The sequence below is a fragment of the Cyprinodon tularosa genome, unplaced genomic scaffold, assembly GCF_016077235.1.
Source record: "Cyprinodon tularosa strain WSP-4 unplaced genomic scaffold, ASM1607723v1 ctg203, whole genome shotgun sequence".
Taxonomy (NCBI): Eukaryota; Metazoa; Chordata; class Actinopteri; order Cyprinodontiformes; family Cyprinodontidae; genus Cyprinodon; species Cyprinodon tularosa.
Window position 1 is genome coordinate 112,601 of NW_024038748.1, and position 26,333 is coordinate 138,933.

A 26,333-nucleotide genomic window follows, 5' to 3' on the forward strand; every position below is an offset into this window, starting at 1 on the left:
TGCAGATAAACTAGAATCCTTTTATTTTCACACTGTTGTATTGTTTAGCACGTTTGAGAGAAGGGATACAATGTAATTGTTGTCATGATTTAGCAGGTTTGCTAGCCCAAGATGCAGAACTCCACAGACTCTGAGGCAGGATTAAGGTCCAATATTTATTTGGATCCACACAGGGTTCTGCCCTGGAAGGCAGAGAAGACAGAGCACAGGTTAAACTCAGGGACAGATAAACAAGCTCAAACTCACTGGTTCGCTGGTTTGACAGGCTGGGTTTAACAGGCAAAGATAAGCAGATTCAGGCAGGCATGACAATGGCAAAGCATGGCAGCACATGGCAACAAAGACTATGACCACGATCCGGCTCAGAGTGAAGCTATCAAACAGTTTATATAGGGAGAGGTTAATCAGCAGAGCTGATAGGAATCAGCTGAGCGCAGAGAACCAGCTCCCATGAGAGGATCCATGGCACCCTCTGGTGGGCAAACCTCTGGATCCCAACAGAAATAGAAGCCCACAGGAAGGGATCCACACAGCCCTCTGGAGGGCAAACCCTTGGATCCCAACAGTACCCCCCCCTCAAGGGCGGATACCAGACGCCCAAAAATAAAAAACCAGAAAACAAAACAACCCACCTAGGGCGAGCAGAGGGGGAAACAGGCATGGAGGACCAGACAAAGAAACAAAAACATGGTCCAGAACTCAAAACAACCCACCCAGGGTGGGCGAGGACAGGGAAAGTCTCAGGTGGCCTGCCGTGGGGCCGGCAGCAGGATTGAGTCTCGGGTGGCCGGCCGTGGGGCCGGGGACAAGGCAGAGTCTCAGACAACCGGCCGTGGGGCCGGGAGCAGAGCAAAGCTTCAGGTGGCCGGCCGTGGGGCCGGGAGCAGAGCAAAGTTTCAGGTGGCCGGCCGAGGGACCGGCAGCAGGGCAGAGTCTCGGTTGGCCGGCTGTGGGGCCGACGTCTCTGAAGCTGCAGGGGCCTTGGAGGAGGACACCGTCTCTGCTTCTGCAGGAAGCACCGAGGAAGACGCCGTCTCTGCTGCTGCAGGAAGCTCCGAGGAGGACGCCGTCTCTGCTGCTGCAGGAAGCTCCGAGGAGGACGCCGTCTCTGCTGCTGCAGGAAGCACCGAGGAAGACTCCGTCTCTGCTTCTGCAGGAAGCACCGAGGAAGACGCCGTCTCTGCTTCTGCAGGAAGCACCGAGGAAGACGCCGTCTATGCTGCTGCAGGAAGCTCCGAGGAAGACGCCGTCTATGCTGCTGCAGGAAGCTCCGATGAAGACTCCGTCTCTGCTTCTGCAGGAAGCACCGAGGAAGACGCCGTCTCTGCTTCTGCAGGAAGCACCGAGGAAGACGCCGTCTCTGCTTCTGCAGGAAGCACCGAGGAAGACGCCGTCTCTGCTTCTGCAGGAAGCTCCGAGGAAGACGCCGTCTATGCTGCTTTAGGAAGCTCCGAGCAAGACGCCGTCTCTGCTTCTGCAGCTCAGCAACAGGCACAGCAGCAACCGCCGACTGCGGTTCAGGAGGAGGCTCAGAGGAAACCACCGACTGCGGTTCAGGAGGAGGCTCAGAGGAAACCACCGACTGCGGTTCAGGAGGAGGCTCAGAGGAAACCACCGACTGCGGTTCAGGAGGAGGCTCAGAGGAAACCGCCGACTGCGGTTCAGGAGGAGGCTCAGAGGAAACCGCCGACTGCGGCTCAGGATCAGGAACAGAAGAGGCCGCCCATTGCGGCTTCGCATCAGGAGCACCGGAAGCCGCCGATTGCGGTTCCAAATCAGGGACTGAAGAGGCCGCCCATTGCGGCTTCGCATCAGGAGGAGAGGAAACCACCGATTGTGGCTCTACAGGGACACAGGAGGCTGTCGATTGCGGCTCCGGATCTGGGGCAGAGGAGTTTACCGGCTGTGGCTCCACTGGAACACAGGAGGCCGTCCCTTGCGGTTCCACTTCAGGAACAGGGGTCCTTGAACGGCTCCAGATCTCCTGCATTCGACGATTCCACTCCTCATCTCGTCGACGCCGCTCCATCTCCCATTTACGATCCAACTCCTCATTACGTCGACGCCGCTCCATCTCCAACTCATAATCCAAAAAACGCCGGCACAACCTCTCCCTCACGACCTGCTCAGAGGTCTCTGGACGGCACGGGGCAAACTCAGGGGTCTCTGGACGGCACGGGGCTAACTCAGGGGCTAAAGCGGCCACTAACTCATCATAGTGACGGCGTAGCGCCTCCCACCCGGGAGGGAGCGGACGGCGCTGAGCGGGCCTCACCAGGTGAGCGTGGATAGAGTCTGCTGGGCTAGTCTGTTGGCCGGATCGTTCTGTCATGATTTAGCAGGTCCCTGAGGCAGGATTAAGGTCCAATATTTATTTGGATCCACACAGGGTTCTGCCCTGGAAGGTAGAGAAGACAGAGCACAGGTTAAACTCAGGGACAGATTAACAAGCTCAAACTCACAGGTTCGCTGGTTTGACAGGCTGGGTTTAACAGGCAAAGATAAGCAGATTCAGGCAGGCAGGCATGGCAATGGCAAAGCATGGCAGCACATGGCAACAAAGACTATGACCACGATCCGGCTCAGAGTGAAGCTATCAAACAGTTTATATAGGGAGAGGTTAATCAGCAGAGCTGATAGGAATCAGCTGAGCGCAGAGAACCAGCTCCCAGGTGAGGATCCATGGCGCCCTCTGGTGGGCAAACCTCTGGATCCCAACAGAAATAGAAGCCCACAGGAAGGGATCCACACAGCCCTCTGGAGGGCAAACCCTTGGATCCCAACAATTGTCAAGATTTCACTTATATTGTTGAAAGCAGATCTTCTGAAGCAAACTGGGAAACTGATTTTTTTTTTATTCCATTGTACAATAGTAATTATTGTTTTAACGTGTGCATATATATCTAATCAAGTAAGAGTATTATAAAGTACATAGTATAACGGCTTTCTAAGTACATAGTAATCATTGGCTTGTAACATCTGGTTTAACGTTTGGTTCTCAGACAGACAATTTTTGCAAGTAACGGTATTCCAAAGATAAAGATTACAATAATTAAACATTATTACTAAATAACAATTTTGAGCAGAAGAAACCCGATTTGAAATCATGCTTTCATCATAAACATGTCAATCTTTATTGTAGTCAATACATATCATGTCAATAAAAGAAAAATAACTTCCAGAACATAATATCTCCTCTTTACTATATCTTTATCTGAGCTCAAAAGGTCAAGTTACTCAAGGTGAGTAGAGAAACCAGGAATTTTTCCAGTTTATGTTATGTCATAAATGTATTTATGTTATGTTATGTCCTGTAACAGGACATAACATAAATTAGGTTAAAGGAAATAAAAATCATGAATACAACTAGAACTAGACCAAAAAATAAATGATATCAAAATGCTGGAAAGAGATAACTGAAAGAAGGGAACAAGGGAAAGTAAAACTAAGAATTCAAAAATTATATCAATCTTGACAAACACAGAATCACCTAAAAAGAAAACAAAACAGAACCAAAAATTTCCAGAATCAAGACAATGATAACTGACACCAATCCCCAGTCCTTAAGAGTTGCTATCCCCATAATATTAGTTGAAATGAATGTCCTGTTATTAGTTCAGCCTCTGCAGAGTTCAATGACTGCATGCTAATGAGGGAATTCAGACATTCAGATTAAAACAGTTTTTGCAGAATCATCCCCAGAGGCTGGATTACTATGTACTACTGGAGAATCAAGGTTTGCAGTGGCCCATCCGAAGGACCTTAACTCGAACAAGTGAGTTAAAATACTGTAATTGGAAATAACTGTCAGCCGACTTAAACATTTTTAAGCTAGAGACCCATAAAGGCAGCAAGAAACAAAGATTTTCTTTGGCCTAATCTTTGTTTGACAGAGTGCCAGTCTGTTAGTTATGTTCTGTCCTCTTGTGTTTTGTTTTCAGTAAGAAGACCAGATTCTTGTTGTGTCCCGATTCCACGAACCCTGCAATGAAGACAAGGAATCCATTTAATATGTAATTAGCATCTTTATGAGATTCTCATAGAAATATCAGGGAAACATCTAAAATATGAAAAACGTTACCTTAAAAAAAACAAATATATATCAAAACATGAAATAAATGGTCATTCCAAAAAAAGCAAGTTGAAAACAATCCACTGGACTTTGTTTACTAGTTTTAAGACGTTTCGCTTCTCTTCCAGGAAGCTCTTTCAATTCAAAATGTCAGGAATAGCGTTGAGTTGGAGGTTTTATACAGTAGCCAATCAAAACCTTGTTTTTGCTTCAGAGACTTAGACGGGTATGGAGCATTGCAGTAGCCAAACAACCCCCATTCCAAAGGGGAGGACCCCTTGGTCCGTTTCAATTTAGCATGTTTAAAAAAAAAACAAGGGTTTGAATGGCTACTGTATAAAGCCTCGAACTTAACGCTATTCGAGAGATTTTCAATTACAAAAGCTTCCTGGATGGGAAGTAAAACGTCTCTAAACTTGGAATCAAAGTCCAGTGGATTTTCTTTTGAATGACCATGACCTGGATGCAGAGGCGTGCACAGACATTTTGGGGGGCAGGTGCTCAGGAGGGGGGGGGGGCACTTTTTAGCGCACGTGTAACACTTAATTATAAAAAAAAATAAACGCATGTTGAATGAAATTTGACTTTTATTTGTAACATTCTCTAAACGTGATTTTTCAATGGAAAAAAGTCACATCACCAACAGAACAGACTAAAGCATACTTCTTTCATCTGGCTCATCTCCCTGTTTTCCCTCACCCATCTGTTCTCCCTCATCCTGGTCTTTTTCTGTCTCTGTGTCTTCCCTGAACTCTTCCTCATCTCCTGTCCTGGTAGATGTTGATGGTATAGAGCTTCCCTGCTGTGACTGGCTACAATATATTAATAATAACCATCATGACAATAATAATGATAATAATAATAATAATAATAATAGCTTTAACAAATATGCCACATTAGTTTAAATAATGGGCTATTAGGGCAACATGACTGGAAGTCTTGTCACGTGGATATGACTTATGGTAGCCTACAAAATAATAGCTATTTTAATATCTGCTGCACAAACCACTTAAAAATAAAATGTGAACAGCTTTTAAGATTTTTCAATATGATTAACCCTCCTTTCTTGGTATTGTGCTGCAATTACTAAATCAATATATAATTAAGACAATAAAGAGACCAAAATGTGTTAATTTATGTTGCCTAACAAAACCTATACAACAGAAAACGTTTGTCTTAACACATAGATTTGTACAGAAGAGGATTAGGGCCACTGAAAAAAAAAAAGTTAACTGATTTTTAAATTTTATTTCAGTTTAACATGGGAAAAAAGTCAGAATTCTGACTTTTTTATTGTCAGAATTCTGAGATTAAAGTCAGAATACTGAGCAAAAAGTCAGAATTCTCAGCAAAAAGTCAGAATTATGAGAAAAAAGTTAGAATTATGAGATTAAAGTCAGCATTCTGACTTTTTTCCCATACTAAACTGAAATAAAATTTAAAAATCAGTTAACTTTTCTTTTTTTTTTCAGTGGCCCTAATCCTCTTCCGTATTTGCAATTGCAAACTCTACCAAAATTATTTGTAGCCTATGTGGTCGTCCTCACGTTATCTGTCATTGACTTGGGCTACAGTGTAAAACTTTCAGAATCAGAATCAGGTTTATTGCCATTGTTAGTGAAGGAGTTCACAAACTAGGAATTTTTTATGGTACAATCGTGCAACATGAAACATAGCTATAATATGGAATAGGTAAATAAAATTATAAAAATATCTAAAAACTGTGGGTATACGTCATGCAATAAAATAGACTAATACATACACTTAAGATAGAAAATATGGATACAAAATATAAAAAGTAAAATAGCATCTTACAAGGAGACAACTAGTTTATCTGGTGACCAGTCGGCAAAATGCGTGTTTGGTGCTGCTGAATGACACATTTTAATGCACAACAAAATGATTCTGCTTGATCTGTATATTACCTGGCTAATGGGGCACGGGAGAAGCAGCCTGTCAGCGACCGTTCCTGCAATCTGAAAACTGCTATGATGCTGCGCATCTGGCACGCCCTGCGGGCGACCGAGCGAGTTCACGTGACAAAGGAAGAGAGAGAGAGGGTCGTTTGTGCGCAAGTAGGTCGGTCATTTCGGGGCATTGTTTCAGTCGTTTTTAATGGCTCAGGTTTTCAAAAGATCATTTCAAAACCGACCTCAGTAAAATCTTAATAATATTAATAATAATAAAAAAAAAAACGAGTTTCAAAAGGGCATTTTCTTTGATAGAGGGCAAACTTCCTAGTGCTTTAGCACCACCTAGTGTCTATGTGTGCACGCCCCTGCCTGGATGGCTGAGAATCTTCACCAACATGAAATAAATGGTTGACTTTTCATTTTAAAAAGCTGGAGGAAAGATTATGATTTTGTGAATTCAGGTTTAGAAGTTTAAATCTCTTAACTGAGTAAATGTGAAGATAATACATGAGTGTTGCAGACTCTGCATCACATGACAAAGCAAAACACTGCATATCGGTCTCCGTCAGTCACGTGACATTTGTTGCTAAGACGCCATTTTGAGTGGAGAAGGCGTAGTGTAAACAGCCGCAGCACAGCCAAACAAAAGGACTAAAGGATTGAGTTTTTTTCGCCGACTACATGGAAAAAAGTAAGCAGAATGCGAAACTACCGTACCGGGAAAAACTTAACAACGAGGCCAGGGACCGTTACTTGGCCAAACTGTCGGATATTAACGGCATAGATCCCTATGATCTCCGGAGCAAAGACTGGAGCTCCGACGTCTCTTCACTGCCTCCGACCTCATCAGTGGACATAACCACTTACCTAGTGTTTGGCGTCAGTGCCTACACGTGCGAGGAATTCAAGGCATATAAATCACTGGAAGCACACGGACAGTTCACAAATGGCTGGGTTCAGGATCTGTTTTCCTACCGACCACAGATGTGCAACAACACAGTTGTTACTGCAAAGGTAAGCTCCCTCAGCGCTTCTCAAGCAAGCTCCTAAATGATGTTCAGTAATCAAAATATTTTTTTTTTTTATGCCCACGTTTACATAGCAGCCTGTCCAAGATAAGTCTGTACAGTTAACATAAGCCTGAAAACAGGGGCGGATTTAGAAAAATGGGGGCCCTAGGCAAAGACAGGCAGGGGGCCCTATGAATGTGGTCGCCAAAGTCTCCAGTAGCAGAAAAATTTTGCAAGATTTGGCGCTAGGCCCTTTTTTGATATTAAAGTGCTAGAAGAGCCTGTAAAGTCGCTCAAGTACAAAACCGCTCATTGTATCATTTTTTTTCAAATGGTTTGCTGCTGTCCTTTTAGCGAAAGCATTTATATCAAAAACATAATTAAAGTGCACAAGTCAGGAATAGCTGTATTAAACATACATGTTATGGGGGCCCCAGGAACTTGGGGCCCTAGGCACCTGCCTAGTATTGCCTAATGCTAAATCCCCCCCTGCCTGAACATATGTAAGACTCCCATCCCACTAAAACGTTTGTATCTGTGTTATGTTCCTTGTAGGTCATGCACTCCCAAAGACTAAACGACACACCACTGAAACCCTGGGCCATCATTGACCGATCAGGAGCCATATCATCTGCTCACTGTACATGTATGGCTGGGATAGCAGAGACCTGTACGCATGTAGCTGCCATGCTGTTCAAGTTGGAGGCCACTATCAGATGCAGGGAGAAAACAACTGTTACAGGAGAGCCTGCATACTGGATGATACCGAACAACATAAACAAAGTGGGAGCGGAGGTGGGACACAAGATCAATTTTACATCATCAAAAGCTAAACGGAAAAGCCTAGACCAACTCTTGGATGGTCAGGCCGAACACATGCCAGCGCTCAGAACTGTCACAAGCACCTGCACAGGCAACACCAGCACACAGGACCAGTGGAGCGCATATCTTTGTGAACTGCAGAAAGCCTCACCTAAAGCTGCTGTTTTGTCTTGTGTACCAGGATTTTGTGATTCATTTGCAGACACATTACAGCCATGTCCTGCACCAGATTCATTGTCCCGACTGCGTGATAAAAAATGGATTGCAGTGATTTGTCTGTCTGCGTTACGGTTGCACTGCAAAACTTTGTTAAAAAAGGCAGACATTTCACAGGACCAGGCCCACTACATAGAATTGCATAGTAGATCACAGCACAGATCCTCAACATGGTATCGGTTTCGCACAGGAAGGGTAACAGCATCAACCATGCACGCAGTCTTTCGGTCAGATTTGGACAACCCTGCAGTTTCAACCGTCAAAGCAGTATGTGGCACAAACAGCGGTGCAACCAATCATTGTGCTGCCACTGTATGGGGGAGACAAAATGAACAGAGAGGGCAAACACAGTACAAACAGAAAATGGAAAACCAACACTGTGACTTTGAGCTAAGCCAGTCTGGGTTCATTATCAACCCCAAGTTTCCCCAGGTTGGAGCATCACCTGATGCAATTGTACTGTGCACCTGCTGCGGAAAAGGCTGTGTCGAGATAAAGTGCCCATTCAAGTACCGAGACAATACCATTCTGGAGGCATGCAGGAGTGGTGATAAAAATTTCTGTTTGGAAATGGTGGATGGTAAAGCTGCAGCTTAAGAAGGAGCATCCATACTACAAACAAGTGCAGACCCAAATTTTTGTTGCTAATGCAGCATATTGTGACTTTGTAGTGTGGACCCTGAAAGACATTGTCGTGTTACGTGTGGCACCTGACCCCAAGCTGTGGAATGCACTCCTTGAAAAGGCACAGCAGTTCTTTGAGCGTGTGTGTCTCCCTGAACTGGTCAGCCACTTCTTCACACGTGATGCACAACGAGCACCGCTGACAGACAGCTCTGATCCTGTAAGGAAAAGACCTTGCAAGGCTGCAAAACCTCTGGCTGAAAAAGCAAACAACATTGTAGCAGCTGACAAGCTATGGTGTTTGTGCCATGGACCGGAGGCCAAAGATGACATGGTGGCCTGTGACAATGAAAACTGCCCCATCGTTTGGTTTCATTTGAGTTGTGTTGGCCTACACCTCAAAGATGCTCAGTCTGATTTTTGGCTTTGCCCTCAGTGCTCGAATTCAAAAACTTAAACTGTCTTTGTTAATTTAAATGTGTTTTGCAGTGATGTTTGTGTGTTTACATATGTTACCAGTATGTTAAGCTATTGCTTGTGTTTACTTTTGCACTGATCACTTGACACTGGAAGTGCTCAAATTTAAAAACTTAAACTGTTTTTTTTTTTTAGTGTGTTTTACAGTGATTTTTTTGTGTTTACATATGTTACCAGTATGTTAAGCTATTGCTTGTGTTTACTTTTGCACTAATCACTTGACACTGGAAGTGCTCAAATTTAAAAACTTAAACTGTTTTTTTTTTTTTTTGCAGTGTTGTTTGTGTTCACCAGACAAATGTAGCTGAGCACCTTATACTACTACCTCTTCACTTTACATATGTTACCAGTATGTTAAGCTATTCCTTGTGTTTACCTTTTGCACTGATCACTTGACAGTTAAATGCACACATAAAAACAGTTCAACTTAATATTTTTCTCAATGACCCATGTTCTTTATGCTACCAAAAAAAAAAGGAATATTTACAGTTTTAGAAGGTTTTAGAAGACTTTTATTATTCTAAAAAGAATGTTTACAAGTTTTCAGTGTTTGACAATTTTTTATGATGCTACAAAAGAATGTTTACAGGTTGATATTTGCAGGTTGTGGGGATATTTCTATTATGCTAATGTTTACAAGTTTTGTTGAAAAAAGTTTATTGTGCTAAAAAAGAAAGTTTACAGTGTGTACAAGCCTTCCTTATGCACAAGTAAAAAAATCAAAATGCATTTACATCTTGGGTGATTTCTGTATCTACACCACAGTTGGACAATGATTTGTCAGGGCACAGCACACAGTGACGACCTTATCCAAGAATGTGACCTCTTCTCCAGCACAGGGTAAAACCATTGAAATAGGAATAGTTCCATTTAAGATTTTGTACTTTTGACATACATTTCCAATCACCCGTTCAACATGGATTCTCAAATGTGCTATTTTCCTAGTTTCCTCCACATCTCTAGCTGCTAACTGACAGTGGCCTTTGGTGAATGCTGGGAGTTTAACTTCAGCACACAGCATGCCCACACACTCCTGTATGTCAAAACCTCTGTCAGCCAAGACCAGGTCCCCAGGCAACAAATTGTCAAGGAAGCCACTGTTCAGTGTGATGTGTTTGTCGCTTGTACGACCTCCCCAGCCTTTGGACAAAAAACAAATGGCTCCTTTGGGTGTCACACCTATTAAATATTTCATGGTGTGATTGTGCTTGTAGCTGGAGAACATTTGGGCACGCGCTTTTAGGTTTGATGGTTTTTCTGTAAATATCTCAAAGCAGTCAATAATCACTGCTACTCTGTTTCCAAAGGCCTCCCTGAACTGATGTGGCATTACTTTGCGGAGAGTGTCTCTGTCTGGCCATATAATAGCACGCCTCAAATTTGCATAAAGACATGAAACCATATCATGAAATGTTCTTTGTGCAGTCCTAGGAGAAATATGAAACAGATAAGCAAGGTGCTGCAGAGGCAAATCCAATCTTAAGTGCATGAGTGTGAATAGGAGCATCTGAAAAGGAGTAAGACATTTCTTTTGATATGACATGAGTGGCAATAAAAAATTAAAGAGCGCCAGGAAGGTTGCAAGGTTTGGCAGACCAGTGTAATACTTTACTTTTTCATCATCAGCTCCAAAGAAACTATCGGATATCATGTTCTCATTAAGTTTGCGTCGCAGTTCTATATTCTCTTCTGTCAGGCGGTTGACCTCTGCACGCCTGAGCACACACAGGTCACATTCAGGCTGAGTCACAGTTTCAGTGGGGTTCTGCACCTCCTTGTTTGTGATCAGCTGAGGGTTTTCTTCTCCAATCTCCTGCTGAGGGTGTTCTTGGTTTTCTTCTCCATCCTCTCTGATCTCCTGCTGAGGGTTTTTTTCTCCATCCTTTCCAACCTCCAGCTGACCATTTCCTTCTTCAGCATCACATGTCTCCTCGGTCTGTAGCCCGTCAGTGTTTACATCCTGGTGTATGCCTGTCTCTGCTGACTGAAGGGTCTGTTTCCGTGTCTGCTCCCGTGCCCTTCGTCTGGCAGAGCGACCAGGGTCTGTTGGTTTGATAAACATGTGTCCAAGATGTAAGGATGGGGCCCAGTCTGGGTCACTCTCCATCATCTCATAAGCTGGCTCACCTGAAACCACATGTTAGGTTTGATTTAGAAAGCAAGTTCATACTGGATAAGGCTATGTCTTATATCAAATTAATTAATTAATTTAATATGGGTGTTTAAATTTGTTTTTGAAATAATAAAAAATAATAAGTTAGAATAATGGTGATTATGAATAATAATAAAACACAAATAATGCATTTTCTGACGTTTTTTAAGTAATATTAAAAGTTTATGTTACCTTTATGAAAGTGCCGAGAACAAACACACATGTGGGGGAATGTTTTGTTGAAAATGAGATCCTTTCTCCTCACTGCTGAAAGCCAGGCCATGCGACGTCTCTTTGTTATTTCCTCCAATTGAGGTCCGTGTGATCGTTTCCAGGTTGGAAAACGGAAAAAAAGGATTCCTTCGTCCCCCGATCTGCCATGCCGGGACTGGCAGCCTCTCACACAACACGATCGGGCCATTTCAGGTTAATAATTGTGCCGAAAGAACAGCCGCGTGTGGGTTAACTCGACTTTCCGCCTAATATGGTGGTTTTCCCACGATGCACCGCGCCCGAGGTAAACAATGACGTCACCTGGCGGAGACCGATTTGCACCATATATATTTAATGCTCTGAACTTCCATAACCATGCATTTTTTTTTTTTTTGCACCATGTTTTTCACCCACACTGTTCACATTTGATCACTACTGCAATTTAAGGAATGGAAATATAATGAAAGCTGTACAAAATAAAATTTCGTTGGTACACCCTGTGTATACAAAATGACAATAAAAGTTGTCTAAGTGTGTGCAGCAGGTGGCGCTCCTACCCCAGGTTTGAGCAACAAGCATCTCCCTCTGGCTGGAGGAGCTTCCTGCAGAGATCTGCTGTGTCCTGATCTGCTGACACACCCTGAAGAGGAGGTGAAACAGGCCATTCTCATAGATATTATACAACAACCTGCTCAGATCACAGCGTGCAGTGTTGGAGTCAGAGAGGTCAGAACTGTCATATATTGCGTTATATGTTGACATTAATAATAGAGGAGCTGCTGCTACATAAATGTAGAGCTCTAGAGGAATGAATGCTGAGACAGAGATGTTTGCCCTGAGGTGAGAGCGCGGTACCCCACCAAAGTCATGACTGCTAACAGAGAGACGGCCTTCAGGTCAGAGGCAGGCATCAATCTGTCCAGTGGTTCCCAACAGGAACATGTGGACATGCACGGCTGCACCCTGTAATCATGCAGGGAAGGATCTGTAATTACTCCTGACGGTGGGACGTGTAGACAGAAATGTAGAACTAGAGCTACGCCTCAATCAAGAACAAGATACTCAAACTTCTCCATCTGGGACATGAAAAGTTTACCTTTTGAAGGTGAATACAATGTATCTTAGTCAGACAATGTGTCTCTAAATAAGACAGAAAAAACAAGGATTTTCCCTGTCAGCATCTATTAAAGGCTCAGACAGCTTTAAGGCAGCTAAAGAGAGGAGCTATGAAGCTCACTGAAGGTTTTGAAATGTTAATATTGGTAACAGAGTTTTGGTGCATAATTCATATCGCAGAGTGAAAGAAGAGAAGAAAAAACCTTATTGAACTAAGATCAATAAAGAGAGGTTCAAAACTGGGCAACAAATCTCAGAAAACAACAAGCTTTAGACAGGAAATGATAAACGTTTTTGAAATAACTCTCCTTTAATGTGTCAACCAATCAAACCATAAAAAGCCTTAATAGCGGTAGCTCTTAAATTACATTTTGGAAGCTGCAGAATAAAGTCTAGAGGATGCCCAAGATCTGAAGACACCCCAAAATTCAGTGAGAAAAAGGGATCCAGCGGGCCTGAGCAGGTTCATTACATCCAGGGTGACAGATAAACTTCACTTAGTCGGATAGCAGATAAAAAGCTATGAAACATTGGCTGAATTTCAGACCATAGAACCTTATAGCCTTTATTTAACCCTTAATGACTAGAATAAGCAGACTAACACTTCAGTGGTTCAGTGCATCTATTAGCTGTAGCCTATTTCCCTCTAATGTACTTTAGGTCAGAAGTTCTGGCACTGTTTGGCGGATGTGACTTTAGGCAGTGAATGTGGAATGGGTCTGACCTGGCAAACAAGATGGATTTTGTGGATACTCAGAAGCGAAAAAGAGAAAATAAAAGTACGAGTAACGAGCACAAGAGGGCTGCAGTTTTGTGTTTTGGCAATAGGTGGCAGTATCCTTTGAAAACTCTATAATGCCTCTTTAACTATGCAAGAGATCCCAGAAATGTGCATCTTGTTTTCAACTAAAAGCAATGAACAGCATTAATGAACATCAGGAACTTAAGGGAAATGTGCAGTTTTAAGTAAAGGAAGTTGAATAGTTTAAGTTGGCTCCTGACTCTTTACAACCTCCTCTTCACACTCATCCCCTATATTCCCCTTTATGATTCTCGCCATTCCCTCATATCGTACTGATAAAAGCCCATCAACAATGAAAGTGACCTTGTTGTTTATTGGGCAAGCACAGTGATGGTCACTCATTTTTCCAGGACACGGCGGAGCTCCTTCTCAGAGAGCAGAATTCATAAGGGTTATTCAGATGTACATAAATCAAGGAAAATACCACTTTGTGCATGAATTTGATAAATGAATAGCATTATAACAGAATTATACCAAATTAAAAAGCTCACAATAGCCCATTTAAATGTTTTTGACCAGCTTTAATTCAACTCATCTTGCTTTTCTGCCCTCTTTTAGTGATTATTTGTTAGTGGTTGAATTATAAAGTGCCTTGAGATGACATGTGTTGTGAATTGGCTCTATATTAATAAACTGAATATGTACCTTTTAGTGTTTAAACAAATACCAAATGTATGACATGAAATCATGTGTAAGAGTTTTGGTTTCTGTTTATCACAGTAGTGTGAGACAAAGTTGTTTTTTTCAAGCTTTTTTAATTTTGTATTGTGGACTAATTGACTTCTAAGTTCCCCCCCAGCCAACATTCAGCACCATAATCAGCTCCAGCTGCTTCCACTAATTACTTCCAAGTCATTCCACATTATTTCCAATCTTTATATACCTGCCTCTCTCTCCGCTCACTGCCAGAATGTCTCGATTGGTCACCCTGCCTGCATGATGCTGCGGGCACACCGGAAGTGATTGCTGGTTCCTCTGTGATGGTTATCCAGATAGAAGGTCTGATGCGCGACTGAAGCATCAAAGATGCTCTAGCCGTACACCATAAGAGTGCTTAATAAAAGGCTTGGCTTTATTCAGTAAATAAATCTAAAGAACGCCATGGCACCTTGGTACAGTGTCTGGATTCACTGTTTTTAATAAATGCAGGCAGATATATATAATTTTACTTCTTCCTGCTCTATATTATGTTTTATTGCATGAAATAAATGGACTAAACTAAACCAGATACTTCAGCTGGGTTCAGTTTGTGCAGACAATCACTATCTACTCCAAGAGCTGAACACTGATGAGGGTTGCTCATCAGTGTCACCCAACCTGCCACCCAACGTCGGTGCCCATTTATCTAGCAGGACACCCACACATAGCAGAGCCTCTCTCTGATTGGTTGATGTGGTGTTTCAAGCAGCAATAGTTCAGACTTTCTAACTCATTGGCTGCTTGTGAAGCACTTCAGATATGCTTGACATGCCTCAGATGCTTAAATGCTCATGAAAAGCTGCTCCAGCTGCTTGAAAGTATTTTTTAATATAACTCTTATATATAAGTTTAACATGTTTTCTAGTAGATCTGTGTTTGTTTTCTCCACTTTCTCTTGCATCTCTTCAATCAGTCTCGTGACAAAATATATGGATGCATGACATGAACAATTGGAGAATTTGGGGTGCAACAATGCATGTAGAAGAAAAAAAAACACAGTTTTACAATTGTTATGAGCTTGGATATATAAAATCACATTAATAGATTGCATTATTTTCCTTTTTTGATGATAATAATATTAAATTAACAATAATACATTTAATTTATCAGGCTTTTAATACAGAACATTTACTTTAATAGATTATTGAGAGTTTTATCTTAAGGTGGATATGCTGCTGTATGTCGGAGTGAAAGTGTTTAAGGAGGGGTGTTACACAATTCTTTGAATGTAACTTACACTTTGACTTTTAAAGAAGTCTCTTATCTCTCTCTTTTTTAGAAATCTTGCCTGCAAGTCTAATAACCAAACACACACACAAGAGCGGAGGTCACGGATTAGCGGACCGTGGTCCGGATCCGGACCCACCTTATGGCTAATCCGGACCCAACCTGATTGAAAACATTTATAAATTACCGCAGGTTGTCTGACGACAGCGTCTAACCCCAAAATCCCAAATCCTCTGTCTCCACTCCACCCCGATGTGCTCCAGACCTCCTGCGCAAAGCAAAGCCTAGAGCTATTCAAAGATCTGTGTAAATTAATACACCTGATATTACAACCCTTCTAGATTACGTGACCCTTGAGAAGAAAAAAATGCTTAATTTACAGCAGTACACTCCCACACAAGACTATCTAAAAAAATCCAAAACGTGCCAGAAAGCATAAAGCATAGATAAAGGTCCCCCAAATTACGTCTGTGGCTTCAACCATAGACTCTGCATGTAAACTGGCTGCTTCTGCTGCTCAAAGCGTGTTTGTTGTGAACGCAGCATGAGTCGTTCCCCAACAGTTTGATGCTCTTCCTGTTCTCTGCCTCACTGGGAACGCTGCAGCTTAAAGCTACGTCTGGTCTTCATTGCAGATTCAAGCCTCAGTTTATCCTCTTTGCCAACATCAAGTCAATCCTGTGTCTGTAATACCAAGTAAAGTGGGGTTCTGACAACTACTCTGGTTCTAGTTTGTCTTAACCTGTGTCATTCATTCTCATTCATCTCCAGTTCCTGCCTGCCTGCCCCATCTGTAACGTCACCCTAGATATTCAAACTTTTAAAAGTTATACTCTGTTGGCTTAAACTACCGGGTTCTCATCAACAACATCAACAGTTTTTAGAAATTTTTTTTGGTGGTTCTGGCTAAACGACCTAAATTTTAGAAACTTTACAAAGTTTTAATCAAAGCTGGGTGTTAAATTGTTTCTCATCTTGCTTTTATCTGAGCTGTGTTGTGCTCTTTATCTCAATCCCTTCCAGTTTGTAGCTGCTTATGTGGAGCAGACAGGCTTTAGGAGCCGCTCTGACAGTTCTTATTCACCTCCTGCTTTCTGCTCTGATTATTGTGGGAGTTGTAGTCTGTTTTTCTCGCTGTGTCTCTGTCTGTCTCAGCTCTTCATGTTTCTCACTGCTAATGCTGATGTGCCATGACGGGCTGAAACATTGATTGATGATCCTATTGTAGCTCTGATGCAGACGCATTGTCTTCTTGCTGAGAGCTTTGCTCTAATTTGACATTTCCCTCCAAGTTTTATTCCGCCCCCCTCAAGCTATTGTTTCATTTATCCTACAAATTTTTAAACACTTTTGCCTCCTATAATATTTTTTTTTTTTGCTCAAGTTATCCTTTCCTTTCTCATAATTTTCTGTTTTCATTAATGTTCTGTGAATCTAATCTCAATCTTTTTTGATTTTCCACCCAAACTGAAAAGGCAAAATTTGTGTTTTCTACCTGAACTGGGCTAAACAGTCCCAGCATCTTTCTGTAACCTTGAAGACAACAACAAAACAAAAATCAATAAGCCATTTTCCTTTGCTAAATTACCAAGGGAAACATTTTTTGCACCGCATGATTGAACTGAAGTGGAAAAATTTGATGAGAGAAATATCCTCAGAGTTAAGTAAGCAGGAAGTGGACATAAAATCCATAAGCGTGCATGGTACTGAACTCAAACATCTAAATAATTATTTTTAACGCACATACAAAGTAGTCTATATATTAAAATAAGGCCAAAATATTCAGAACAGAGGTGTAGCAACAGTCGCTCAGCTGAGGGAGACTCAAAGTTTGTATGTTGGGAGTTTCTAGACTCTAGTGGCTGCGTAAATGTAAATATTAAAGATCTAAAAAGTGCCTTACAGGTGGGAATATGAGCATTTAAAAACAACTGACTCCACTGAGCTATTTGGTCTTTCTCCTCAGCAGCTTCAAGGTGCCTTTAGAAAAGGTGTCATATTGTTCTTTTCTTGATTATACATCACATTATGTTCTTTTCCACCACAGAACAGATATTCAACAGTCTTTGCATCCCCGTACTGTATGGACAGATTATCACCTGATCATCTGCATCAGAGATGGGAAGTAACGAAGTACAAATACTTTGTTACTGTAATCTAGTAGATTTTTCTGATATTTTTACTTTACTTTACGACTTATTTTTATGGCAACTTTTTACTTCTACTTCTTACATTTTTACACAAATATCTGTACTTTCTACTCCTTACATTTGAAAAAATTGGCTCGTTACTTTAGTTTTGAATCATTTCAATGGAGTTACCGTAAATTTTTTTGACGTCATCAATACCAAATTCAATCTAATTGGATGGGAATCTACGTTGCATTTGACGCACCACTACAAAATGAATCGACAGATTCGGCGGTATTCATTCACGGCAAATCATTGCAGCTTGGTTGCGGTGGCGTTAGCATAGTAGCATGGACGACGAGATGATTGAAAATGAACACAACGGAGATCTAGTGCTATTGGCAGACATCCATTTAAAATGTAGGCAACAGCATGAAAAAAGTGGTTTCTACTTTTACTTTTATACTTTAAGTAAATGTACAAGCCTGTACTTTGTTACTTTTACTTGAGTAAAGAAGTTTAACCAGTACTTCCACTTTTACCAGAGTATTTTTTAACACAAGTATCTGTACTTTTACTCAAGTACGGAAAGTGAGTACTTTTGCCATCTCTGATCTGCATACATGAGTTAGTTGACAATGTTTGTTCCAATCACATGGCTTGTTTGAAAAATTGTTACAACTCGTTAATATCTACATTAAAATAGCTGGTGCACTGTCCCACTTTACATGCATGAACTGATTTGTAAATCAAAGAATAAAAGTATGCACCAAATGTTCGGACATATTTTCGTCAATCATGTTTTAAAATAACTTTGCACAAGTTTTTACAGCACTAGTGGCTCATTTTTCGGACAGCAGGGTGACAGGAAAGGGGGTATGAGATAGGGGGAGAGACATGGAGGAAAGGACCACGGGTCAAATTCAAACCCCTTGTTGCCCGTGTCAAGGACTAAGGCCTCCATACATGGGTCATGTGCGCTAACCACTGCGCCACCAAAGCACACCCTACACAATTTACTTTATCAAATAAATCATAATTTTGTATCAATAAATCACAAAAAAAAGCAGAAGAGTGCTTTTAGTGCTTAAATCCATGTCAGTTCCAAGCCTCTTTTTGAGACAAACTGATTGTCTCCTGTTAGAACATACATCTCCACTCTGTGGATTATATATTCTCTAGGGAACTATAGAATAGTGGAAAACTATTGGTCTACAAAAACAAAAAGATATGAGGATGTCTGAGCTTTCTAATGAGCTAAATAACAAAAATAAGAAAAAGCATTAAATAAAACAACTGAATTAATTCTTTGCTCAGTGAAATACAAAAACTGTCAGAAGTTCAGAACATAGGACCCAGAATTCAAACATAGAGACCAGTGTGATTTCAAGACAAGAGTTTATCAAAAAATATGCGAGAGGATGCTTCTCAGCTGGGATACGATCACTGGATTCTCTGTAGAGATGGGAACTCAGGTTAGTGACTACAGAACTCAGACGGGAAGCGATAACGAGCATGTGAGTCACTAACCTAGTTAATATTCAGTCTGAGCCCGGAAGAAGTAGTTGAGTCCAGAGTGATTGTTTCTCTGTAGCTTGCGGCCCATGGAGTTCCAGGAGAGAAACAGAGCAATGAAGAGCAGAAGAATCTGGAGGGACAATCCAAAGACAGGAACAGGTTTCCAGGCCAGAGGATCAGATGTTCGAAGAGGTGTTGAGTGACATCCGAGCTGGGGCCAGAACCACCTCCAAGATCATTAGCAGGCAGAATCCAGGTAACAGCCAGGAAACGATCAGGCAACAGAGTAGAACATGGGCAACCGAAACTCAGAAGTTCAGGGAGAGAAACTAATCAGGATCAGGTAATCAGAAGCCCACAGGTAAGCTAGAAAACTCTCACACTCGTCTCGAATAATCTGGCACCGATGGCTGGGAACAGGCAGCTTAAATAGAAAGCAGGAACAGGTGGATCTGATGAGTAACAATGAGCACTGGGCTGAGCTAAGCAGGGGGAAGAAAATAGCCAAATCCAGCCATCAGTACTAAGATCATGACAAAATCTCTATATTTATAATTTACATACATAATGCTAGCTAGATGAATATTTCAACCCAGAACACAAATGTGCTAACTAAATATGTGCCTGTTTTTATTTCCACTGATTCATTCACATGGGCCCTTTGATATTTTTTTCAAAACATTTTCTGCATTTTATTTGTGATGATTTTAGAAGAGTTCCCAATAGTTAAGACAGAATTTAACAAACAGATCCAGTGGATACTCAGTCTTTCAGGACATTCTCAATATGTTTTTGTAATACAGCTATATTATATGTTTAGTTACCTTGATATTCGCAAGGACAGGCTAACAACTTACATCCTTTTGCTTAAGAATTGTTATATATTAGCTCTTCATGTGCTAACGCATTTTGGGCTTTAAAGCATCTAATTTACATGAATAGACTATGTGGAGACGGCATCAAGCAGAAGTGTGAGCATCCGGAAAGATGCATATGAGCGGCTGGGGATCAGAACGCCTTGGCTTCAGAGCATCGTGGGGATCCCAGCGTCGGATGCTGGAGTTCGAAAATCTGAACTTTTGCAACTTGAGCAAACAGAAAATCTAACACAGGATGTTTTTTTCTAAGGTCAAACTTTACTGCTAATATCCAGTTCAGGGTAACTAATCCAGTTGATTTAGCAGATATTATTTATTTAAGAAATGTCATTTGGCAGGGTCTTTTTTAGCGGCATCATTGTCAGTTATAAATAGGGCTGAAACAATTAATAGGAATAATCGTGATTAATCGATTACTAAAAAAAATCGTGACCTAATTAAGTAATCAATTAATTGTTAACTGGAGTATAGAGACACTATAACATGTCTTTAGCTGACAGAGAAACTCACCTTGAGCAGCAATTATACCAAAATTGTAAAATAAAAATATGTAAACATTTTGCATATAAGAAAAAAAAACTTTTTCGTCTGTCAATATGATTTATCCAGAACTCCTCAAGTGGAAAGGTTTTAGTTTCACCAGGTTTAATTTCGTAAAAAGTTATCTTTAAGGAACCTTTGGCTAACTGATTATTAATCAATTTATCAAAAAAATAATCTAAAGATTAATCTGAGATAATCGTTAGTTGCTGCCCTAGTTATACACATAAAAGATACTGCCTGTCTTTTGATGGTCAGTTATTTTGTGGGAATTACTGTGCACCAGTGTTAATTTCGTCAGTTTTTTTTAAATTTAGTCTTAGTCTTAGTCACAATGACAAAAATAAATTTGAGTCTTAGTCATATTTAGTCATTGCCTTCCCGATTTAGTTTTTTTCTTAGTCTAAATGACGAAAAATCGATTTTAGTCAACACTGTAAATAATAGAACTTCTCCACACACTGCTTTCTTTTAACATACATATCACACTGTACAGAATAAAAATTCTTCACACACAGCTTCTCTTTTTTTTATTTATATAACACTGTGCAGAATAGAACTTCAAACACTGATTTTCTTTTTAATATATATCACACTGTACTTGTTGTACTTACTTGTTTCATCATATCCACAAAGTCTTCATCCTCAATGGTCTTTGCAAGCAGGCCAGAACGCCCTTTATCTTAAGGTGAATATGCTGCTCTATGGAGCCAGTGAAAGTGTGCAACAGATTTCCCATCCTTTCCCAACCTCTGATTTGGCTGTGGTGTCACTGTGTCAGGTATCTATCTAGTAGGGAGGAAGAAATTTAAATCATTAATATCCAGTGTATCAGTAGAACATCTTTTTTCTATGACAGAGAGACAGACAGATACAGGCACAGGAAGGCACACACACACACACAGCCACATGCACCCATTCCCACTACTACAGGCACACCCATTCCTTACCTCTTCCATATGACAGCATGTTGGCACCTCAGAGGAATTTGCTGTGTTCTTCCCTACCATTTGAAGCTGCAGACTCTTTGGGGGCGTCCTTCGTCCGATGTTCTCCTTTGCGTTGTAAACGAAATGGCTCCATAAATCAAAGCATTGTTTTCGCCCAGCTGCTCCAACAAACCGTACTCCGTTATCTGAGCTCCACGCCATGACTGCGAAGTTGAGCTAGGAGTATAAGCCCTCTGCTACTACTGACTGAGTGGCACAAGGCCCTGTGGGACAGGCGCCGTGCAGGGACAAACAGGGCAACAACTCGTAATCTTCTACGAAGTTCAAGAAACATTTATATTACCAATTATAAACAGTTATATTTCTTAATGTCCATTCGTCCATGGATCGTAAATTTCGTCTGGTCCTAATCTACTAAATAAATTTTTTATTATCGTCATATTATTATTTTCTGGAAACAATTTTTGTGCTTCATAGTCTCGCCATCGTCACAGGAAAAAGGGGCGTTGACGAAATATTTTCATCAACGTCCTGGTTGACGAAATTAACACTGCTGTGCACCATTCCATTTTTTTATCTAGGCGAGACTAGTATGAGGATTAGTGTGTAATGCTCTGTCCAACAGCTTTTTCTTTTACAGCCATGTAGTAAAACCTGTCTTTAGGTTTGTTGGAGCAGGCTACCATGACTCCGAGTCTACCAGACTGAAGAGAAATCTTTGGTCTCGTCAGAGGTGGCCGGCTGAGAAGATGTCCTCTGGGCATGGGGGTTTGGAGCCAATGGTTCTAATGGTCCTAATGACCTGCTACAGTTCTAACTACATCCACAGGTCTAGACAGTCTCTGATTTACTGTAGTAACAGTTTATCAGCCTGATCGGAGGTAGTTTGTCCCCCCCTCCCAGCGTTCTTAGAAAAAAAGGGGCAAATGCTGGACCTTTTCATTAATGTGTGTGGTACTTACTATCAAGCCTACAGTAGTTCCTCTGAGATGTGCAGTTTGAGAAACCTGAAGTTTAGCTGTTTGTGCTCAGCTGTGCGTGCTTTCTGGTCAAATATATACATAGTCTCTGTGCACATGCAAATAAATATTTATATCCTACAGTAGTAGCATTTCAAAATTTCCCCACTTTCCTTGACTGGTCCTTGGCTGGCCCTTGGCTGGTCCTTGGCTGGCCCTTGGCTGGCCCTTGGCTGGTCCTTGGCTGGCCCTTGGCTGGTCCTTGAGTGATCCTTGGCTGGTCCTTAACTGGTCCTTGGCTGGTCCTTAACTGGTCCTTGGCTGGTCCTTGGCTGGTCCCCATAAACATAAATATGTATACTAAAATATTTTTTCTGTCATGATTTGTGGACATTAAGATTTAAAGAGAAGCACCATCTCCTGGTCAGACCTTGTAATTCAATGAAAGGGTGGAGTAAAAAAACATGCAAGAGCGGGTCACTCCAGTGGCTGGAAGTTGGAGGGGATTCGGCTGGGAGGTGGGCTGCCATTCAGTTGGCGTTTGAGTGAGAAGGGCCAATTTGAATGGCTGCTACTGTATGTAGCTTTTCTGGATTGATTCAAAATACATATCGCTGGTTTATACTTGTGACAGTGTAATGACAATAAAGTAGAATTTTATTTTATCCTATTTCTGGTCGACTTCCAGAAGTAAGGGATGGTTTCATTTTCTGCTCCATAACTCGGACCTCTATTTTGAACCTGTGGGTATGTCTTTGCAGTCATTTCTAGCCCTTCCATATATTTCACAATCATAATTTTAGAGAAACAGGAACTGCATTTCTCATGTAATTTCTTAAACTTACAGTTCTATGGTAACTGAATCTCAGTAAAGATTCAGTTACAGTTGCTAATGTTTATTTTTTCATGTCAAACCCGGTTGGTTTACAAATATGTATGCTTTGTACTAAAAAGTTGTTTTTTCCTTTCAGTCTTGGCCTTTATTTCTTCTTTTTATGTCTTTGTTCAACAAATTTTTCTGTACAGATTTTTGTCATCAGTGCAGCTTGTTAAATGTCTTTTGCCTTCTCTCAGCATACTCAGTTTCATAAGATCACTTATAAAAAAACTAAGGTCCAAAAAACCTTTCAGATAAAATTCTATATATATTTTTTTAACTTTAAACATCCACTGAAAAGTCTTTATACATTGCAGTCTTAGTGTGTATTTCTCATTCTTCTTTGCCTTGTTCATCTATTTTTGTTTTCTGTACAAACAGCTTTTTGCTTTCAAGGCAGATTTCCTACCTTCCCTGTTCCTCCTCCTCTCAGCTTACTCAAGTCCACAAGGCCACTTATCACAATTTAATTTACTTTCCCAGCATGGTGTGTGGCTCTTGGTGTGTGTGAGACAAAAAACAAAACAAGAAAAGCAAATGCATTTGGATAAAAAAAAAGGGAAAGGGGGGCTCACATTTTGTAGCTGATTTAATTTAGATGTAATGCATCATGCTGAGGTTTTTGGGGCCTGGGAGAGGATGAAAATTTATAAACGTTGTCTTAAGGTGTCTGAAAGTATTTAGAGTTAAAAAAAATAGCAACACCTATGATTAAACAGCTTATAGCAACAGATTCATCATGTCATAACAAAATAATTCATAACAATCCTTTCCAACAGAGAGCAATCTGGCACTTTACAAGAGGTAAGGCAGAAGGATTAGGCTACCTTTCAAAGGAAATAAATGAAAACCTTTGAAGCTAGTGAGAACCCTTGTGCCTGGTTTCTCTCTCAGCTTCTTTACTGCAGCCTGCAGAGAGGTCAGTTTCAGCTGTAGTGCGCCTGAAGCCAGCAAGTCCAAGTGATTGTGACAAGATTGCATGTGGAGGACCTGGCTTCACAATCAAGAAGAAACAGCCTGGTCTTATAGAGAGCCGTATAATGGGTCGCATATAAGGCCCACATGTTGCCCCAGCCAGAGGGAGAGAAAGTAGCCTGGGCTCCAATGTTATACTGATATCAACAAGATGGTTTTCTATTATAAACAGAGGAGGGCCAAGGTTGACATTCAGCCGGAAAGCTTGTCAGCATGTTTCTTTAAATGTATTACACCTACGTCTGTACGCTTTTAGCCTAATGATTCGAATAAAAACAGTTTTGATCCTTCATGTTAACAAACAAGCAGTTAATCAAAAAAATCAAAGCAGATTAGTAACAAAAAACAAAGCTCTATCCTAAAACATGAGGAGGTCTGAAAATAACTATTTTCAGCCTGTTTTCAGATGACAAAATATAGGGCTGTACCACAACCCTCGGACCTCATGAGATTATATATTTGCTAACCCCACACACTGAACCTCTACCTGGCACTGTTTTATGCTAAAGTTCCTGCCATACTGTCCTGCTTCTTCTTCCTAATCTTGCACCTCCTCCTGCTTTATCACCACCTCTGCATCGACTCTATGATCCCGACTGACACTGGCCTTAGATACCTTTAACAGCAACAATGATAAATGCACATTTGTTTCAATGGTAAAACAGAAATATGAAAACAGTTTGTGAAAAAATTAACTTATTAGTATTTTTCTCTTCTGGTTATTTATGCTGATGAAGGTTCTCAGTCATCCAGGTCATAGTCATTCCGTAAAAATTCAAAAAATATCCACTGGACTTGGTTTCCAAGATTTGAAGACGTTTCGCCACCTCTCCAGGAAGCATTCAAATTGAGAAAGCTTCCTGTAGAGGTAGCAAAACGTCTTCAAATCTTGGAAACCAAGTCCAGTGGATTTTTTTTTTTTTTTTTTACGGAATTCTGGTTATTTAGTATAGATTAACACTAAGTTTAAAGGGGTCATAGAATGCAACACTTTGTTTACATTGTCATAGATGAATAACGATAATTCAGTGGGTGAAATGGACGTTCAGAGAAGTTCAAACCCCATCAACAACCCCTTTCTCTGCAAATCTTCCAATTCTAAACTTCCACCATAAAACTGGTGACATCAAACGATGCAACGAATTGACTTCAATTCGTGGATAGTGCCTTATTTTGTTCTGGCCTGTACTTTTGTCACACCCTGAAATTGACATACAGACCAGCCCACTGGTTCACGGCTCAAGAACGTGAATAAAGTTAGATGTAAGACACCAGTATAGCTGTTTAGCCTACAGTTGAGTTTCATTCTCCAAGAATTACAAAACAGGCAGTTTCTCTATTGAAAATTAGCCAGAACCACGGGCGTAAATGCAGTGTTCAAGGCTGCACGCAGAAAGGGGAAAATTCTTCCCAAGGATCCGAAGACTCGACTGGAATGGATTATTTTTGTCTATCAGAAGATTCCTGCAAAGTTTGATGCTCGGCTGTTCATTTGCTCTAAGCATTTTACTTAGCTTTACTTAGACAGCTTTCAAAATCTTGGACAGTTCAAAACAGGATTTGCTAAATTTCTTTTACTGAAACGAGGGGCTGTTCTGACAGTAAGACCATCACAACTGCAAGCTGTAAGTATGATTCTGTCGATAAGCTGTTGATAGCAATGCTTGCATATCTATGGTGACCAGATTTGGGTTGGGGGCGGCAGGGTGTGGGGGTGTGGGTGTGTGGGTATGGAGGTGAAGTGGGGGGGTTTAGCTAGGGGATGGAGCGAAGGAGTCAGGTTCGAGTCAGGTTCGACCAAAATCCCAGACGATTTTGAAATTCCCCCCGGACATTTTTTTAGGTATGAAAAGTAGGACATGTCCGAAGGAGGACATCTGGTCACCCTACCATATCAACAATTTGATGTTTCAGTGGGTGAGTGCTTGTTGCTATGATGCGTCTTTGTTCAGCAGCATCGCTCGTTGTAAACCAACCAATCAGTACACAGCTCATCTAAATATTCATGAGCATACCATAAAAGAAAGAAAAACCTGTGGTTTCATTCTAGGGCTCTTAACCAGGCTTGCATTAGGGCTCATAGAACAGTAAATATGACATTTTCAGCCCAACCTATTCAGAGACCTTAAGGACCAGCACCAAATAATCATTCAATACACCTTTG

General features: G+C 41.2%; 2 protein-coding genes across 2 annotated transcripts; one reads left to right on the forward strand and one right to left on the reverse strand.

Moving 5' to 3' along the window:
- The first annotated feature begins 6,600 nt into the window (after positions 1-6,600).
- LOC119783348 lies at positions 6,601-9,438 on the forward strand. The gene is made up of 3 exons (XM_038284825.1): positions 6,601-6,999; positions 7,551-8,091; positions 9,410-9,438. Exons 1-3 carry the CDS (start codon positions 6,667-6,669, stop codon positions 9,436-9,438), a joined length of 903 nt encoding a protein of 300 aa, XP_038140753.1. The 5' UTR covers positions 6,601-6,666.
- Positions 9,439-9,628: 190 nt separating this feature from the next.
- LOC119783363 lies at positions 9,629-11,790 on the reverse strand. The gene is made up of 2 exons (XM_038284850.1): positions 11,479-11,790; positions 9,629-11,261 (listed from the first exon to the last, which is right to left on the reverse strand). Exons 1-2 carry the CDS (start codon positions 11,705-11,707, stop codon positions 9,889-9,891), a joined length of 1,602 nt encoding a protein of 533 aa, XP_038140778.1. The 5' UTR covers positions 11,708-11,790; the 3' UTR covers positions 9,629-9,888.
- Positions 11,791-26,333: the final 14,543 nt, after the last annotated feature.